Raw genomic sequence first — 21,507 nt, 5'->3', positions numbered from 1 at the left:
TACCCCATTAGTATTCTGGCGCCTGTCCCTAATGGCTCCTCATTAGTATTTGGCGACCCAACATTTCTCAGTAGGTCATTCGCTTTGTCATTCTCGAAAGGCTCCATTTTAACTCCTTTTTTAACTCACAGCCAGGAACTGAACTGCATACTCCTAAGCCAAAAGCCAAAGTGACCAATCAGATTGCTTGGAGAGACTGGACAGGCACACCACACACACACACACACACACACAGATGGTTGAGGTTTATGATAAAGCAGATGAAGAAAAGCCTTCTGAAGGCCACCAGCCAAATGTAAATTCAAAGAACGCCCCGCCCCTAACTCTCAGTTGGCCACACCCCTCTCCCAAACGGGTGGAGTCTCTGGCTGCTAGGTAACCGCTCCTGCTGTGGCTGTTGTGGCTGAGAGGACCACATGTAGACAGCAGCCACAAGCCTTTACTCTCCTTGGCGTGATGTTTACCCATCAGACCATTTGAGACCAGTGCTGTCACAATGGGGACAGTAGACGCGCCTTTCCTTATGCACTTTTTCTTAAAATACTGTTTTCAGTTGCTTGTGCATGCGAAGGCAGAGCTTGAGCCGCACAGTCGACGCCACCACTTGTGTTCTTGTGGGTTACCACAGCTCGGGGCCTAATGATTTCCAAATTTGTCCCTGACACAAACAGCTGCCACATTGTGAGTGGTGCATTGGGTGGTTGATAACGTCGTTCTCGTCCCTCAACTTGCTGACAGTTAATTTTGCCTTTTTGCCACCCGTCTCGGTGAAGTGCCTGAAGTCAGCAGGCACATTGTGACAGTTCAGTCTCACAGTGCTGTGTGCCTCTGTTTCACTGTCAGTGTCACCGTCTGATGCGTCGTCACCGGCGTCATCACATCTTCTCGCTTTATTTGAAGGCTCCGCCCCACTTGTGTATATCGATGAGTTACCACAGCCTGGCAAAATGCATGGAAATGTTCACGATGTTTGCAGCAGCATTTTGTTATTCTATCCACTAGATGGCAGCATTGTTGAGGGCTGGACCAGGCCAAGGGTGAGACCCACGTAAAACCTGGCTGTGGCAGATAGATGGATGGCACTACCTGGGTGGCACTGCCCTTGCCAACCAGGATCCTGAGCTGTTTTGTCGTGTGGTGGGTGCGACGACGCGTTGTACCAGTGCATGCTGCCCAACCTGACCTGACCTGATGGCAGCAGTGTACCATCCCAACACTGTACCTGAGAGACGCTCGGGCGTAACCATTCTTACATTGAATTACGAGCCCGAGAGAGTTAACACCAAGGAGGTCAAGAAATAATAAAGAACAGACACGATGGAAGAACACTAAATAATATTTAAATATAAAAGGAAAAGACGCTTCACCCTGGCTACACAGCAACAGCTGCCCTGCGGTGGGAATGGAAAGCCGAGCGCCTGCCTGTCATGAACTAGGCCTTATCCTGTAGAGTTATTTTTAATTTGTCTCTTCAGTTTTATCAGCATGTTTTTGGATTTCCTCACAGCCATTCTGTCGTTTTTCTCCTGCATAGGTGCTTCCATCTTGTGGCTAGTAGTGGCATCCCATTGCCACCTTGTGACATTAGAAATGGAGACGTGTCGTGCCTCTGGGACACCACTATAAAAGATGGCGGTAACACCACAGTACAGGCAGCACCCACGTTTGTGGATCAGCTACTAAATGTTGCAGCGGAGGAGTCCCAAAAGCACTTCCAAAATTGTCCACTGGGGGGGCGGCTAGACCCAAAAGGCTGTTGTCAAATCGTTAGAAATGTAATGAAGATGCCCAGACATAGCGTGAAGTGTTAAAGGAGTTGCCTTAAGCAAGAAGACAATCCAAAGCAAAGTTAAACAAAACTTCATTTGTATTCATCGTTTTTGGTTTTTCCCGTCGCCAACCAACGCGCCTTTCACTCTCCCTCATCTCCTGGTCCGGTTTTTTGTGCCTGAGAGAGCCGGCCTAAGGCTCAGGGGTGCAGAGACATGAGACGCCACTAGAGGGAGCCACCCAGATATGGCCCACGATCGTGGGAACGCAAAATCAAAAGCGCTATAAGATTAAAGGTGAGCAGAGGCAAAGGCTCAGAAAGAGCAGGAGTGAGTCAAAAAGAGAAAATGAGATGGAAAGTGAAAAAGGAAGTGGCATCTAATAATACTGAGGCGGGCAAAAGTGAGCAGACCACTCCACTGAAGGGGCAGGGCATGCAGAGTCAGGCCCTCCCTGTGCTCATCCCTCCTTTGCCTTTGTTCCTTTAGAGGTTTCCTGGGTGCAGGGGGCGACCACAGTGATGATATCATAACACTGACTATAAAGCGGGTAGCCGGGGGGCCTCAGGTAACAAACAAGAAAAAGAAGGCGATGGCAAACGAGCAACCAGCTAATCAGGCTGAGACATCAGAGGCGAGTTTACTGTGAGAAAAGAAAAAAAAAAAAGAAGCTTCTAACCACCGAGAGGAGGCTATTTATTCACTGCGGCTTCGCAGGGCGAGGCGGGATGTCGTGTCAAAGATGAGGCAGAGATAGACCACCCTGCACCACCTCCACCGCCGCTGCCACCCTCTAGGATGGACCATTCAGCCATGAACTGGAGAAGGAACGTCCTGCTGGCCTGCTGTCTACTTCAAGGTAACGTAACGGCCGCCTTCGGTACTTTCGACACAGAAAGATGTGATGGCCAAAAGGGTTGGGGTTGGGGGATAGTGAGGGGAACAAACAAACGTGCTGTCCTGTGGAAAGGCTTACAGAGACCACCAGCCGTCACACTGAGCTGCTGCAGCACATGTCCAAAAATGTCACTGGGCAGAGCAGGAGATGAGCATTGCAGTCAGCAGCAAGAACCAGTCTGGGCGTTCTAGCACAGGGGAGCGGGCGCCATAAACGGGCAAAATTAGACCACCTGGAGAACAAAAAAAAAACAAAACACGTATCACGTTTAATAAAGCAAGAGAAAGCGAAGAAAGCGCAACAAATCACTGTGTGCAGCACTGGCAGGCTGGCTATGAATACTACTAATAATAATAATAATAAAATGAAGAATGCATTGTATACACCTGCGATGGACTGGCAGACTCTTCCTGCCTCGCGCCCAATGCATGCCCCCCAAAACCCCACTTAGGATTACGCAGGCATAGAAAATGGTTACACTATGGTGTTGCCTTTGAGTTATATAGCGCCTTTCTCAAGAAGATCATGTAATGGACACAGCTGGCATTATTATATGAAGCTGCCTTATTGTTATTAGACCTTACAAGTCAGACATTATTATTATTGTTATTATTAGACCATATCATTCAGACATTATCATTATTATTATTATTATTAGTCCTTATCAGTTAGACCTTATTATTATAATTATTATTATTATACTTTATTAGTCAGAACTTATTATTATTGTTATTTTTATTATTATTATGATTATTATTAGTATTATTGTGGGCGGCACGGTGGCGCAGTGGGTAGCACTGCTGCCTCGCAGTTGGGAGACCTGGGGACCCGGGTTCGCTTCCTGGGTCCTCCCTGTGTGGAGTTTGCATGTTCTCCCCGTGTCTGCGTGGGTTTCCTCCCACAGTCCAAAGACATGCAGGTTAGGTGGATTGGCGATTCTACATTGTGCTTGGTGTGTGGGTGTGTTTGTGTGTGTCCTGCGGTGGGTTGGCACCCTGCCCGGGATTGGTTCCTGCCTTGTGCCCTGTGTTGACAGGGATTGGCTCCAGCAGACCCCCGTGACCCTGTGTTCGGATTCAGCGGGTTGGAAAATGGATGGATGGATGGATTAGTATTATTAGACCTTATCAGTCAGACCTTATTATTAGTAATATTATTATTATTAGACCATATCATTCAGATCTTATTATTAATATTATTATTATTAATAGCCCTTATCAGTCAGACCTTATTATTAGTAGTAGTAGTATTAGTAATATTAGTATTATTAGACCATATCATTCATATCTTATTATTATTGTTATTCCTATTCTTATTCTTATTAGCCCTTATCAGTCAGACCTTATGTGACTGAGTATGCAGCCCACCTGGTGGTCTAGGCTTTGCTCTTGTCACGTCTGGACTAGTGTAACTTGCTACGGGCAGGAGGACCCCCATGTGCCATCAAGCCCCTGCAGGAGGTCCCGAATGCAGCGGCCCACCTTGTATTCAGCCAGCCCCCCTCTCTGTGAGTCGCTGTAGCAGCAGGCATTAAGTTCAAATCCTTGATAGTCAGTGGGTCAGTCTGCATGTACATGGGGACCCCGGTGAGGTGCTGAGCTCCTTCTTAATGATGACTGGCGTCTGGTGGTGCCACTTCAGTGTGGTATCAAATCTCAGTCCAGACTTTTTTCATGTGTATCTCTTGTGTGAATATCCAGCATATCAGGGTGGCTCTCTGTCTGAAGGATCTGGGCTGGTGACATGAAAGGTGACAGTTCGAGTCCCAGCAGTGACAGAAGGAATGCTACTCCGTTGGGCCCTTCAGCAAAGCCCATAACCTCCATTTGCTCCAAACAAAGGACTATTGTTCATGAATGTTTTTGCTCTGTGCACGTCTGTCATATTGTTCTTTGATTATTATTTTTCGGTTATGCTAGAAGTGATTAACTTTTGTGACCATCCCTAGACTGGTGTTACTCGATCACATTGACCTCCTCTGTACATCTTTTTAAAAGCGTCAGCTCAGTCAGTAAACGTAAGTGTGAATTATGACTAATGAAATCCGTGGACTGTCAGTCCTGAAGTAAAGGTGCTTCATCCGGAGTGACCTGAAAGTTTCACCTTTAAAAAACAGAGCTTCACAGTGGGGTGGGCACACTGGTGACCCAACTCTCCTAAGCAGGGGCTTTTCACACAAACCCTGAGGTGAAAGCAATGCCTGCATGTGCTCCGGTGGTTTGAGTATTTGATGATCAAACTTTTCTATTTTGGCAGCTCATGCTTAAAAAAAATATATATATACAGTGTGACGCTGACAACATCGACGATGACTCTTTGCTAAGTAGCGGTCTTCCAAGAAACATCAATCTAAAGATTTAAAAGCAAAGCTTTCATATGGTGAGAACTTTTGAGCATCTGATGATCTTCTCAATTTTCTCCTGTTGTCGTTTTTGCACTCTGTATACCGGACTTTCTCACAGCCCTCGTGTATGTCTGCTGCTCAGCTGCTCCGTATTCAGGATTACTTCTCGTTTCTCTGAGTCTTTCAGTGTTTTGCCCTTTTATTGTTTCTCATCCTTCATCACTCAAGTGCCTTCTGCAATTTGCTGGACATTCAGCAAATGTCACTCCTCTTCTTTCCTCTTCTTTCTTCTTCTTTATGCCATTATGGTGGTTACCACTTTGCTTTTTTAATATTTCAGCTAAGCCCCCCCACCCCCTTGTTAGGGTTCAAATCTTTGTTTTATGCGCTTTTTCTGCATATTTGAGTCATTTATCTATTACTCCTGCTTATTTTCTGCTTTGTTTTCTTCACCTGTGTGTTTTGTGGGTGGTTCCCCAAGAGGCAGGGCCACTTGTCAATCACTGCCAGGACCTGCCCTCCGCCCTATAAATCCAGAGGGTCTCCCACAGATCCTGGTGGTTCATTTTGAATGTGGTGCGGAGTTTGGGTGAATTTCTGTGCTTTTGCTGTATTTTGTACTTTTTGTGACTTAGTGGATTTTTGCTCTCTTTGCTCTTAAACTCTGCTTTGTTTTGTCGACTTTGCCTTGGGACTTTGTTTGCTTGGATTGTCTTCTGCTCCATTTTGTCATTGTTCTCTTTGGAGGGTCCCAATATTTCGGCGCTTCCTTGTTTGGAAATAAAACCTTTTAATTTGTTTCAGGTTTCTGTTTGCTGTTTTATCCAGCCAGGGTTTGTTGGTATTTCTCCCTCTAGTGGACATTTTTGGAAGTGCTTTTCAGGACTTTATGTGTGCTCGTCACAGTTTTGTGGTCAATTTGCTGTAAAGATTAAACTTTATTAAATGTAAATAAAGGACAGCAAAGGAACCTGAGGTTGTGTGTGGGTGAAAACAACACCCCACAAACAGAAAATCAAGAAGATAGTGAAATAATCAAAACTTACGCCCATTTGAAGCGTTACATTTACATCCTGACAGAGATGTCTCTTTCAAGACCACTGCATGGCAAAGCTACATCAGTGATGAGCTCAATGGCAAGCTGAACTTTTAAAAACTGAAAACCAAAGAATGTGTTGCCAAAATAGAAAAGTGTCACTTGCTCAAGATGAACCCCCAGAAGTGACAAAAATGTCATGACTTGAAGAGGAACTGAAAGGAGTGACAATTTAGAAAACATCCGAAGTGTCAATGGCTCCTCATCTTTAACTTGATTTTAATTTGCCTTTCATTTTAGGACCATTGCTCCCCATGTTTCACTAATAATAAAATAAATCATGAGTTAGATACCCCAACTGTGGACGTAATACACACAGCACAGCTGCTAAACAAAATGCAATGCATTTACTTTGCTTTTAATTACAACATGCAAACTGTGGACCTGAATTTATTATAATTTTTTATATTGCACTAGCTGTGCTCCCATCGGCGATGGGCTCAAATTGAAGTAATCAACGTGGACTTCAGTGTTAACATTTGCAGTGCACCCTCTGTTGGAATGCATTTTGTAACGCCTCTCGTAAGGAAATGAACTGCATTTTTCATTCCAACAGATGGCGCATCCCAAACATTTCCAGTAATACAGTGCTTGACTACAAGTGTTTGTGATGCGCCATCTGTTGGAATGACAATTGCATTGCATATGTCTGTTATTCCGTAAACCTCAACGCTGAAGTTATGGCAATGCAGCGGCCAACCCTGATCATGAGGGGAGAGCAGGCAGACACATCTCCATCCAAAGTGACCTACAAAGCCAAACCTGCAAATCCTGCAATGGGGAACAAACCCTCCTGTTAAGAGTACTCCCTACATGGGGGGGAGGGATACCAAAAAAGTCTAAAGGGGTGGGGCTGTGGGCGGGGCATAACGGAGTGGCCATGATTTTTTTAAATGAATCTTTTATTTAGCATCACTGAGTATCTCATTGTGTGTGTGTGTTAAAGGTGTTACTCAGTTTTCCATATTCAGTAAAATTAATTTCAACTGCAACTGCATCTGCACTTCTTAACTGATGGCCTATAGATAGATAGATAGATAGATAGATAGATAAAGAGTGAAGTTTAATGTAGAGAAGTTCATGCGGGCTAAAAGAACATGAACTATTAATACAAGATGGGAGGCGCCGTGTTAAAGGTCAGGATGAGGCCTCTGTACAGGATTGAGGGGCTTATGGTGACACAAAATTCTTGTCATCTAAGCAAAGTGCAGAAGTGACTTAAACAACAAATAAAATGTTAGGTTGTGTCATAAAAACTGTTGAGAGAAGCAGAGAAGAGCAACCAAAGGTGGCAGGCCCAGGGTGTTAAAGCTCTTTAATCTGAAAGGGGGTCTTCAGCGTTCTTAAAGTGGACCCAGCAGAATTCCTTCAATGAAATACCCAAGGAAGACGAAAGGAAGTGCACTGAAGACGGAAGCCAGTAAGACCCCCTTAACAGAAACAGAATCAGGAAGAAACTACCAAGCCATGCAGTGGAAGCCGAAACCCTGACAACCCTTAGGAAGAATCAGGATATGAAGTGGCGACTGCTTAGTCTGACATAGCGAGTGGTCTCCTCCTGTCTGCCCGACTTTGGGAGCTCTTACTGTGTGTTCACTCTGCCCCCATGCTGCACATTATTGAATCAGGTGGGCCCATTGTCTCAGTGAAGCTTCCTTATGGTGTGTGCCACAGAAACATCTAGAACAAAGAACTGAGGATGGGGGGGAGACCACTGGGCAGACAGGGGAGTTGATCATATGGTCCTGATAAACAGGCCCTGTGGTTTGGCTACTAAGAGCTGAAGCAGAACGTGTCGTTTCATTCATCGTCAGGCTTGTGTTGAGTCACCTAGGAGCTCACAGTGTGGTTCTTGTGGTCTGGGGGCTGCAAAAGAGAGAAACAAATGAAAAATGAAGTGATGTGCTGAGCTAACAATTACATTTCAAAGAGAGAGAAGAGTAGACACGAGTGTGCGTGTGTGTGTGTGTGTGTGTGTGTGTGTGTGTGTGTGTGTGTGTGAGAATGTGAGACGCGATCCTTCACTATATTGTGGCTTTCATGAAAGATAGCAAATCTCGTGTATGGAAGTGTGATGACAAAAAGATATCTAATATCTAATATATCTATCTAATCCTGCCAACTACGCTATCTATCTATTATATAGTGCCTTTCTATCTATCTATCTATCTATCTATCTATCTATCTATCTATCTATCTATCTATCTATCTATCTATCTATCTATCTATCTATCTATCTATCTAATCCTGCCAACTACGCTATCTATCTATTATATAGTGCCTTTCTATCTATCTATCTATCTATCTATCTATCTATCTATCTATCTATCTATCTATCTATCTATCTATCTATCTATCTATCTAATCCTGCCAACTACGCTATCTATCTATCTATCTATCTATCTATCTATCTATCTATCTATCTATCTATCTATCTATCTATCTATCTATCTATCTATCTATCTATCTATCTATCTATCTAATCCTGCCAACTACGCTATCTATCTATCTATCTATCTATCTATCTATCTATCTATCTATCTATCTATCTATCTATCTATCTATCTATCTATCTAATCCTGCCAACTACGCTATCTATCTATCTATCTATCTATCTATCTATCTATCTATCTATCTATCTATCTATCTATCTATCTATCTAATCCTGCCAACTACGCTATCTATCTATCTATCTATCTATCTATCTATCTATCTATCTATCTATCTATCTATCTATCTATCTATCTAATCCTGCCAACTACGCTATCTATCTATCTATCTATCTATCTATCTATCTATCTATCTATCTATCTATCTATCTATCTATCTATCTATCTATCTATCTATCTATCTATCTAATCCTGCCAACTACACTATCTATCTATCTATCTATCTATCTATCTATCTATCTATCTATCTATCTATCTATCTATCTATCTATCTATCTATCTATCTATCTATCTAATCCTGCCAACTACACTATCTATCTATCTATCTATCTATCTATCTATCTATCTATCTATCTATCTATCTATCTATCTATCTATCTATCTATCTAATCCTGCCAACTACGCTATCTATCTATCTATCTATCTATCTATCTATCTATCTATCTATCTATCTATCTATCTATCTATCTATCTATCTATCTATCTATCTATCTAATCCTGCCAACTACGCTATCTATCTATTATATAGTGCCTTTCTATCTATCTATCTATCTATCTATCTATCTATCTATCTATCTATCTATCTATCTATCTATCTATCTATCTATCTAATAACTGTCAGTTACTGTATATAGTGCCTTTCATCTATCGGTCTTATCTGTTTATCACATATAGAGAAACGCGTGGCATTTGCTTGCTTTGCATTGCCCGTGTTCCATTGTTGTCTCCACTTTGTTTGTGTGCCTCTCTCTGTAAAGTCAGTCAGCCAAGCTGTCATTTATGAAGCATTTTAAATGAGTGTTGCTGAACAAGTCAGCATTCTATTGCACACGTTGCACGTGAATCTTGAAACGGACTCAGAAATGTAATGAATGCCCGGACCGGAGTAAACCAGGGTGGCTCATGGCGTGCAGTGCCTCGAACGCAGTGGCTGCTGTGGCCGCTGTAGACCATGGAGTGCAGCAGCTGTGATAAGTGCCACAATTACCAGGCATTGGGGAGGCCGATGGAGTACAAAGTAAACCCCAAATCCCAGCTCATCTGGATGCTCCCCTCCTGATCATCTTCACACTTTCTCTGCCAGTCACAAGTAGCCCGCCATTCGATCACCTGCGGCACATGTGATCCATCCCTCTCTGTTTGTCTACTCGCAGATTATGAGCAGGAATTTTAAATGTGTTCGTGTCCAGTGTGCGTGTAATGTCAGAGTGTGTTTTACATTTGTAATATTTCTCCAAGAGACTCTGTGGTTCCCACCAGCTTCAAGGGGGCAACACTCACATGCCACCAGCTGTCGCTTTGCTGGTGATGAAGAGTTTTGACAGATAGGTCCTGGGACACATTCAATAAATATTCCAGACAGTCCCAGTCACCAGCATTCTACACGGGATGCCATATCCCTGGCACTTTATGTCACCCTGGTACACCTGAAAAATACAAACATCTCTGCCAAAGTCCTACTTACAGACTACAGCTTGGCATTCAGCACTATCAGCCCAGCACACTCCTTCATTTAGGACTGAGCACCACCCTCTGCCACTGGATGGTGGGCATTCTTTCAAGCAGACCTCAGCATGTGCAGACTGGCAGCATCACACCCTCCATAATCTGACTCTCAGTATGCTGAGCCCCCTGCTATGTATGACTGTGTGACCGGACACCAAACCAACGCCATCATTAGATCAGCTCATGACATCGCCCGTCCCTGGCCTGATGTCTCCTCTCACTGCTCACTCCCCCTGGAGTAGACCTCTGACACTCAAATGAATTCGGGTCCTTGGAGCCACAAGGTAGAGGTGCAAACCACTGGGCCACCATTGCATTGCTAGCTCTCTAAAGTTGGCTCATTTAGTTTGTCCGACTGTGGCAGTCGAATTTGTAACTGAGACTTCTGATTAAAACGACACCGTCATACACAGGAAAGTGACATGACACGTTTTCTATTTTTAAGATTCTGTGAAGCTGTGAGCACAATATGGCCATGTCCACTACTGCAGAGCACCATAGGAGCAGCGACATGTACTGTGACAAAGAGGGAGTAGAAATGATAGACAGATGAAAGGCCCTATAAAGCAGATGTATCCGGGTCTCAATCAAGTGAAGGGAAAATCATGAACTCCTCCCTGGGCTTGTTACAGCTTTCTACTTCTGTCAGGTTTATAATCTGCTCTGCGCCTCTCCCTGTGTTTTCAGTGCCATGAGAAGGGAGTGCTGAGGGCTCTACCGCACCACCATAGATGGCAATGAGGGTTTGGTGGGAGCTGCTGGGTAGAGTGCATTAACAGGCTGGCATTTAAGGGGAAGTTTGCAGTGTGGTTTGGTGTAATGTCATCTGCACGTCACGTTCTCTTCAAAAGAAATGCAGGATGGCCAACAGCCCACTGCTCCTTATCATTGCACCGATGCGGCCCACTCAGTAGTGCAGTGCTGGGATGAATAAACATTAAGGGGGTGACCAACCTGGGCACTGGAAAGGGTGTCCTGATGGCACACATGCCATGGGTTAGCATTAAACAGTTGGTCATTCCTGTGTCACCCTGTGTGTGTGTGTGTGTGTGTGTGTGTGTGTCTGGGCCCTGTGATGGACTTCTGTCTTACTGCTGCTGCTGCTCAGACAGGCTTTGGCCACCAATAACCATAAATGGCATCTAAAGGGTTATCTGAATGCCATGGTGTGGGGAAATGTGAATTTCTCCTTGGGATTAATAAAGTATCTATCTATCTATCTATCTATCTATCTATCTATCTATCTATCTATCTATCTATCTATCTATCTATCTATCTATCTATCTATCATACAGTAAAGAGTGCCATGGTACAATATTATGATATTATGGTAAGTATGGAATGGTATGATACAGTGTGGTTTCTGTATAGTACAGCATAGCATAGTATAGTATAGTGTATTATAGTACAGTACAGTACAGTATAGTATAGAATAGGATAGCAATGAAAGGCATGCTATGGTGCAGTGTGGCATGGAATTGAATGGTACGATATAGTATAGTATAGTATAGTATAGTATAGTATAGTATAGTATAGTATAGTATAGTATAGTATAGTGTGGCATAACGAGATACAGCAAGCTATAGTATGGTAAGGTATGGTGTGGTGCTATATAGTATAGTATAGTATAGCAATGCAAGGTATGCTATAGCGCAGTGTGGCATGGTATAGTATAGTATAGTATGACAAAATTTGATACAGCATGCTATAGTATGGAAAGGTATGGTATGGTGCTATTAAGTATAGTATTGTATAGTATAGCATAACGTAATACAGCATGCTATAATATGGATAGGTATGGTGCTATATAGTAATAGTATAGTATAGTATAACAATGCAAAGTATGCTATGGTGCAGTGTGGCATGGTATAGTATAGTATAGTATAGTATAGTATAGTATAGTATAGTATAGTATAGTATAGTATAGTATGGTATGATGTGATACAGCATGCTATAGTATAGTAAGGTATGGTGTGGTGCTATATAGTATAGCATAGCAATGCAAGGTATGCTATGCCGCTGTGTGGCATGGTATTGTATGGTACAATATAGTATATAGTATAGTACAACATAGTATACTATAGTATAGTAGAGTAGCATATGGCATAATGTGATACAGCATGCCATAGTATGGTAAGGTTTGGTATGGTGCTATATAGTATGGCATTGTATAGTATAGTATAGTATAGTATAGTATAGCAATGTAAGGTATGCTATGGTGCAGTGTGGCATGGTATTGTATGGTACGACATAGTATAGTATAGTATAGTATAGTATAGTATAGTATAGTATAGTATAGTATAGTATAGTATAGTATAGTATGATGTGATGATTGTATGGAATAGTATGGCATGGTAAGGTATGGAATAATACAGAAGAGGATGATATATTATGATATGGTACAGTACAGTATGGTGATGAATAGTATGTTATGGTACAGTATGGTATGGTACGGTATAGTGTAGTATGGTAGAGTACAGTACAACATGGCATGGTATGGTATGCTATGATAAGGTACAATACATTATGATAATGGTATAGTATGGTACTGTACAGGATGGTGTGGTATGGTACAATACATTATGACATTGTATGGTATGGTATAGTTTAGTATAGTGCAGTATAGTATGGTAGAGCAAAGCCTTGATTTTTATGGTACAAGACTTTATGAAATGCATAGTATATTGTAGTACAGTGTAGTATAGCACGATACAATGTATTATGACACAGTATAGTAAAGTATGATACAGTATGGTATGATATGATACAAATTATTGTGATATGGTACCATATGGTAAAGTACAGTATGTTGTGATACAGTACAGTGTGGTATGGTATTGTAAAAGACATTAAGATATGGTATAGTATAGTAAGGTTCAGTACAGTATGGTATTTCATGGTAGAAAACATGATATGTCATAGTGTATTGTGGTATACAGTACTGATGGTATGGTATGGTACAGAACAGTACGGTATGGTCTGCTGTTACACGACTCATTATGCTACGGTGTAGTATAGTATAGTATGGTATGGTATGGTGATTTATGGTATTGGTATGGTACAATATATTACGATGTGGTACAGTACATTGTGACATCACGTAGCACAGCATGGTACCATGTGATATGCTATACTGTAGTATTGTATGCTTATTGTGTCACAGAGTACGGTATGACACTTTTAATTTGATCTTTTTAACAGAATATCCCAGTATACGATACAATCCGCTTTGTGCCATGCTTTAGTGCCGGTGAGTAAACCTTCGGTATCAAGTGTCTGAATTTCCAGACTTTTCACTGGGACGCTGGACCAGCAGAGGCCACCGACTTGCCAGGACAGACCACGTGCAGACCTTTTTCTTTTGAATTATTTGTGTTCGTCACCACGAGGGCCTCACGTCTTTGCTGCCACTCATTTCCTGTACTTTGGCTTTCTTTGAACACCTTGATCTGCTTTCTTGGTTTGTTGGTTTGACGGAATTTCAGATGAATTTGGCTGAATGGTGTTCACTCCCCGACAAGGCCATTCGTGTTCACGTGACCTCCCAGCAAGACGTCTCTTTTCCATTTGACACAACTCTGACTACTAAACCCGTCAAATAGCAACGTTGGCTCCTTTTGGCCTGCTGTTCAAATTTGGGGGCCTGCCTTATTTTGTGCTTTCTTACCCTCGCTGAAGCCTTCAGCCCAAATCAGTGTTGGGGGAGCCCTGCAAATTGTACAAACAGGACCCACCTGGTAGTCAGGGACCATGAAATGGTTAAGGCAGGACCTGGAAGGTAACTGGGCTCGGACGTTTTCCCTTTGGGTGGTACTTTGTGTCCCCCCCTGTACCTCACCTTCCTTCTCGCAATCAAAGCCCAGTTATATTTTTGGCCTGCTTGGTCCTACTTGAGCTCCAGACTTACTTGTGAGCTCCCCCTGCTGTTTACACCAGAAATAACCAGGGGTCTCGCGTGTTCCACATTGGAGGGCAGAAGGACAGCAGGAGAGCTCGGCAGCTTTGTGACATGGACGTTAGCCCAAGTGCCCCTCACCTGTTGGTATTTAAGATTTAAGATCTTTATTATCCAGGTGTTCTGGTTATTTTAGCTGTTATTTCCTGGTGACCGCACTGCAGCCTGTCACCAAGTGCCATAAGGCCAAGCTGCTGCCATCTTGTGCTCAGGAAGAAGGAAAATGAAAGAATATGAATTTCTTTTTTTCTAGGCTTTCTGCTTAGAAACCTCTGCAGAACATGTGAACCTCCATCAGATGTGACCTCCTGCTCAGTGTCCTGCAATGGCCATGTGACACAAGTGAGACTCGTGAACTGCACTTCGTGTGACCCCGGCCACACCCAAACCTGCAGGAAGATGAATGAGAGCAGTCAGTGTGACATCAGGGGACAATGGAGGTGTCCTGCAGGGACCAAACTGAACCTTAGCCTGACAGGCAATGGCAGCACCGGGTGGTGTGAGTGCCTCAAGCCACCAGGTAAGACTCTGCTCTCCGTCCGCTGTCACCAACGCTGCACGGGGGGCCTGGGGAGACGAAACAGAATGAGAAGGCTTTTAATGGAATGTGTCATCAGGTCACTCGTGTGCTGCTCAGCTGGGGTCTGGGTGGCCTTCATGAGGAAACGGGAAAGACAGAAGACCCCAAGGAGGGCAAGTGAACGTGCCAGGGCTTGAGCCGGGACCCATGGAAGTGGGAGTCAGCAGCTCTAATAATGCCATTGCCCTACATTATATTATATTATATTATATTATATTATATTATATTATATTATATTATATTATATTATATTATATTATATTATATTATATTATATTAGTCAGTTCTTTCACTTCTTCTAGATGTTCTTTCACACTGTTGGTGGCTCATCTTGTGATGTTCATTTTTTGATGGCACTTTTGTTTTTTTTTTTGTTGTTGTTTTTTTTCTGCATTGCCCTTCATGGCCACCGTATTATCTGGAGCGGAACTTTTCTGTTTGGACAATATTTTCTTTGTTTTTCCACATTAAAAAAATACAGTTTGACATCGGCCACATCACTGATGCAACTTTGCTAAGTAGTGGTCTTCAAAGAAACATCGATGGATGGATGGAAAAGCAACGATTTTGGATGTTTTGAGTCTTTGACGATGTCCTCAATGGTCGATGTGCAGTTGTTCTTGTTCTTGTTTTCTCTATCCTGGACTTTGTCAAGAAAGCCTGTGAACCTTTGTGTTTGCCTGCCGCTCAGCTGCAGCGCCTTGTCTGGTTAATCTTTATCGATCTTCTTTTCTTATTGTCTATTGTGATTGGCTTGATGATCAGCAAATGTTGCTGCTCTTCTTTCTCTTTCTGCCATTATGGTGGTCATCACTTAGTTTTACGGTCACTTTACCTACTCATATAATTCAAAAAATATATTTGAATATCTAGAACATGTCAGGTCATAAGCTTTCGATTAAGACCAAAGACCTGGACAATTAGTTTATGAGTAATCGTGTGACAGGAAGACAGACAGACAGCCCACCCTTAGCATTTTATATGAATGGTTCCCTTAAAGTAGGAACAAAAAGGGAGGACAAAGAATTATTTAAGACAGGCAGCAGATCCCCTTGATTTTGAACTGTATGAGTTAAATGAATATGTGATATGATATGATACACTTGGTTTCCTGCTTGTGCACTGCTGAGATAAGAAGCAATTCTCATGACCTTGAACTGGTATAGTAAAATAAAATCTAATCTCATCTCATCTCATCTTATCTTACAAGTACGGACAAACAGGAATGGACAAAATTATTATTTAGTAGAGGCAGCAGGCCCCTTGATCCTGAATTGTATCAGTTAAATGAATATATGTATATGATATGATATATGGCTTCTCAGACTCTGTCATTTTGAGCCACCTTACTTGCCTCCTGCCCAGTTATTTAGTGCCCGTCTTTGAATGTGACTTTCTTCCTCAAGTGTCTCACACTTGTAATTCCTCTTTCCATTGCATCGCTAAAGCCAAATTGACCAATCAGACCATATTATCCTCTTTAATAAAATCCCTGTGTGCGTCCAGGTGTCCGTGTGTGTGTGTCTTCTGGTGAAGTGCGCATGCGCGGGGCACGGTGCGATGCGCGATATTACTGTCAGAGAAAGTTACAGGCGTTTTATGAAAATACAAACCAGTATTACTGCGAGAGGAAATTAAAGGTACACAATACAGTGATGCATATTACAGCCACATACAAGCCAGTATTACTGTCACAGAAAAAATTAAAGGCATATTACCGAAGCGCACACCTGTATTACCGCTAGAGAAAATTAAAGGTATATTACGGACGTACAAGCCAGCAGACGTACAAGACGGTGTTAGTGTCACAGAAAATTAAAGACACACAATACACGGCGGCAGACCACAAAGAACGGTCAGCTCAGCAACTAAACATCAACAAAAGAAAGGCTGAAAGAAAGAAAAATACGACTAACAAACAGAATGAGGTCAAAGTCCCAGCCATTTAATAGACTGTGCCTACTAATGTTTATGCACTACTGTTCTAGCGCCCGTTATTGTAACGAGCTAAATGACTAGTTGTATTACAGTATATTATACTAGCTGATTACCCAGTGGCTTCACATTAAATTAATTAATTAATTAAGTAATTAATTAATTAATTAATTTAATTAAAAAATTAATTCACTCACTGAGTGCAAGGGAAAAAAATAAAATGTAGTATTTATAAAATAAGTTTGTTATTTTTCAACAAATAAAGAGCACCTACAATAACATAGAAATCAATATACACAACATTATTAACATCATTATCATATAAGAGTATGAAGTAATATATAAGAAGCACATTGCATATAAATATGAATTATTAAACAGTAAAATCTTCTTCTATAATACGCTACCGTGGCTATTCGTTTGTCTGTCCAGGATTTTAAATCACCTGTCGCTTTCAAACCGTTTCACCTATTGACTTGAAATTCGGTACACATATACTATGTGACGTATACTATCCGCTTTTGGGGTGATGATTTTATTACTCTTTTTATCTTTATTTTATTTTATTTTAGAATCAACTCTCGGCAGCATGCAGCAGGGCGGCCATGCACGCATGCGTACGGGCGCTGTTCTCATTCCCTACCACCTTCGCTAATCATTCTTGAGGCCAGATTAAGTGAAAGGTTAAAGAAAATGTACTAAGTAATTGCAACACAAAAACTAACAATCAGTTTTAACGCGAAAAGATGCCGACGAAAGAAGAGAAGCAGCGGGCCGCTAGGGTGGAGTAAAGAAGAGCAGTTCAGGAAACAGCAAGCGCATCAACCTCTGAGCAAACGAATGGCAAATGTACAGAGAAAGAGGATGGAAACTAGGAATGTCAAGTCAAGTGGATTCACTGCACGTTATCGTGCAGTACGCCGTTACTGGTATTTTGATAAAAGAATACATATAAGAAGCGTATAAATTATTAAGCAGTAAAACATTAACATTTAAGAAGTAAAGATACATTGAGCACTACTGCAGTGCTTTCGGGTATACTGTACTACATTTTTTGTTTGCCCATTACGTGCATAAATGTATACATTTTTTGGCGTACCTACCCGAGAACATGCGACATATAACTGACCGTGGGAGAAGCATGGATTTTAAACACGCGTTGAGTTCATCCACTGGTGTCCCTCGTGGAATAACTGGTAATGTTTGATGAAAATCTCCTGCGAGTAAAATGACAGTACCTCCCATTATTTTGCTAAGGTCTCTGAGATCTTGTATTGTTAGGGTTAGGGTTAGGGTTAGGGTTAGGGTTAGGGTATGGTAGGGTTATGTTAAGTAGAATGCCCAGAGGGGACTGGGCGGTCTCGTGGCCTGGAACCCCTACAGATTTTATTTTTTTCTCCAGCCTTCTGGAGTTTTTTTTTGTTTTTTCTGTCCACCCTGGCCATCGGACCTTACTCCTTTTCTATGTTAACTACTGTTGTCTTATTTTAATTTTGTATTTTGTGTTTTATTTTTCTTTTCTTCATTATGTAAAGCACTTTGAGCTACTTTTTGTATGAAAATCCATCCATTGTCCAACCCGCTGAATCCAAACATAGGGTCACGGGGGTCTGCTGGAGCCAATCCCAGCCAACACAGGGCACAAGACAGGAACCAATCCTGGGCAGGGTGCCAACCCACCGCAGGACACACACAAACACACCCACACACCAAGCACACACTAGGGCTAATTTAGAATCGCCAATCCACCTAACCTGCATGTCTTTGGACTGTGGGAGGAAACCGGAGCGCCCGGAGGTAACCCACGCAGACACGGGGAGAACATGCAAACTCCACGCAGGGAGGGCCCGGGAATCGAACCCGGGTCCCCAGGTCTCCCAACTGCAAGGCAGCAGTGCTACTCACTGCGCCACCATGCTGCCCTTGTATGAAAATGTGCTATATAAATAAATGTTGTTGCTGTTGTTGTTCAGTTCAAGGCTTCATAAGCTCTTTTATGTGCCGTGGTGCACTCATCTCAAACTATTATCTTTGAATGTTGCAAGACCTTTGCCTTTCCAGAGTCCTTGCGTATGTTGCAAATTGGATTTTCATCTTGAGCGAGGTGTAATGGTAATTGCAATGCCGAATGTGCTGTACGGCCTCCATCTAATAATGTAGAAGCGATTCCCCATGACGCTACAGCCAGAGATATGTCACCACTCGCTTTTTCGGCAAGAATCAGGTTTATTAAGAATGTTTTTCCTGTTCCTCTGTGGTCATACGTAATTTCCGTTTCAAACACGAAAAGAATTTTGTATATATAGATTATTGGTTCCCTACAAGAATTGAAAAACAGAGGGCAAAAAGCCATTATTTACAGTGGAATAGGCCAGTGGTTCTCAACCTCTGGGGCGGGCCCCTGTAGGGGGGCGCGAAGATGTGAAAAAAGGAAAACAAGAATCGAAAATATGAAAAATACATCAATTGAAACCAAAACAAATGAACTTAAACTACATTCTGATACTAGAAAAATAAATATAGAGTTAGATAAATGTAGATAAAAGTTAAGTGGTATAATAAAATATGCATCTGTGATATATCATTAATTAAAAAAGAACAAATTGGTATTAGTGGGCTCCTTCCAAAAAAACGTTAGGGGGGGCGCAATTAAAATTGTTATGAAAACTCGGGTTGCAAATACTTAAAGGTTGAGAAACGCTGGGATAGGCAGTAGATCCCCTGCATTCTGAAATGTATGAGTTAAATGAATAAAGGATATGATGTGATATGATATAATGTGATAAGCTATGACATGAAATGATATGATATGATAAACACAGTTAGTTTCATACTTGTGTGGTGCTGGGACAAGAAACAGTTCTCCTGTACTAGCTACTGGAAAAAACCTTTTCATCTTATCTTATCTTACCTTGTCTTGTCTTGTCATTTACAGTTGGTTCCCTACAAGATAGATAGATAGACTAAGTTTAGTATAGTCGGCAGGATTATATAAATAGAAAGGGACTATATAATAGATAGATAGATAGATAGATAGATAGGAAAGGCATGATATAATAGATAGATAGATAGATAGATAGATAGATAGATAGATAGATAGATAGATAGATAGATAGATAGATAGATAGATAGATAGATAGATAGATAGATAGATAGATATTTAAATGTTCATATTTTCAAATATCGCCATTCAAGTCCCACTTGAGCTCAGCACTCTCTCAGATCTGAGTATTTCATGAAACTGAGTTTAGGAAGTGAACTTCAAGGCTATAAATATCGATTGTCAAATCAACAAAAGCGAAGGCCTTCTGACGCGTTTATATTCTTCTTTTACTTTTTTATTTTTTCCTTCTTCGGCAGAAGTAAAGCGGCACACGTGCTTCTGAATCAGCAGCTCAGCGGCCCGCTCTGTGACCTCCCCGTCCTCCTCCGCACGCTATTCGGCTCCTCTTATGGCTAATTTTGAAGAGTGTGATGTTGCTTTGAAGCCTAAGGGCCCTCCGTCGGCTATTTCTGTAGAGGGTCACTGCGGCTGTTTCTTTCTTCCGCCGGACATCTTGTGATGTGCTTGTTTGTTTGTTTTTTCTTCTGCCATCTCAGAATTTACATGAAAACTGATAAAGCTGGCACTACACATATGAGACGACTTGGGAAAATGACAAAAACAGAGCATTTAAGAAATTAAGTAATTTATATGGAGTCGGGATTAAAGTCAACCGAATTTGTAAGCAAGTAATGCAAAAACAAAAAGTGACAAAGACATTGGTATACAAACAGAAACAGGGATGGTGACACTGGGATAAAGAGAGTGACAGGGACATTGGGACACAGACATTTACATTTATTTGCTTGACAGACACTTTTATCCAAAGCAACTTACAAAACAGGTAACCATAATCAAGTAACATCAGGCTCAGGCCTGTTTGTTCACCAAGTGTTATAAGAAACATTGATTGCTAACAAAATGAACTGATAATTCACAGTCATAGATTATAATCAATAAAGTGGTTAAACTTATATAACAATACAATACAACAATATAAAGATCACAGAGCGCAGTTTTTTTCTTCTTCTGTCAATCTGACAGAACTTCACAGAACAGCTGGGTCTCTGATTGTTACATTGAGGGTTCCACCAACTCGGAACTACACCGGAAAAGAGTTGGGATCACAGACAGTGACAGTGACAAAGACAGAGAAAGTGACAAAGACAATGACAGAGTCTGAGACATTGTGACAGAGACAGAGGGGGTGACAGAGAAACTGGGATAGAAACAGTGACAGTGACAAAGAAAGTGACAGTCAATGCTTGTCGAATTCCACAAACATTCTACGACATGCAACATGGATGGTGACCACAGAAATAAGTGGATGTAGAAATGGGCAAGACATGGGTGGGGGTATTCAGACATGGTGGGCCTGCTTCTTAATAAAGGGTAATGCCAAACTAGGTCAAAAAAAAAAAACAACAAACTTAAATCTAACAAGAAATCAGCCACAATCTGCTGTTTATATATAAGTGGGCACATTCACAGCAGATGTGGTTTAGCTGGTGAGCTGGCATTGCTGTTGATGATCAGAACTGTGTCAGTCTGTACCAGTATAGCCTCATGTCATCATGTCCCCCCATCTTACATTCATTTATTGTCTTATCAATCACTCACTGAAGCCATTCAATGCATCGGATGTGTCACTGCCACACATCCCCAGACATCCCAACAGAGGACGAGGCAGTGAAGTCATTTGAACAAAATCA

At 41.8% G+C, this 21,507-nt stretch overlaps 1 protein-coding gene across 1 annotated transcript in view; it reads left to right on the top strand.

Annotated features, from left to right (window-relative positions):
• Positions 1-1,889: 1,889 nt before the first annotated feature.
• LOC114667532 (uncharacterized) overlaps positions 1,890-21,507 on the top strand; it is a 31,638-nt gene continuing 12,020 nt past the window's right edge. Inside the window, exons 1-2 of the mRNA XM_028822857.2 lie at positions 1,890-2,628; positions 14,491-14,757. Of these exons, the coding sequence (XP_028678690.1) occupies positions 2,568-2,628; positions 14,491-14,757 (328 nt within the window). The 5' untranslated portion in view covers positions 1,890-2,567. The remainder of the gene's footprint in view (positions 2,629-14,490; positions 14,758-21,507) is intronic.

The sequence above is a fragment of the Erpetoichthys calabaricus genome, chromosome 17 (genome assembly GCF_900747795.2).
Source record: "Erpetoichthys calabaricus chromosome 17, fErpCal1.3, whole genome shotgun sequence".
In the NCBI taxonomy this organism is placed as follows: Eukaryota; Metazoa; Chordata; class Cladistia; order Polypteriformes; family Polypteridae; genus Erpetoichthys; species Erpetoichthys calabaricus.
The sequence above is the reverse complement of the archived record's forward strand: the minus strand, read 5'-3'. Positions and strand labels throughout refer to the sequence as shown.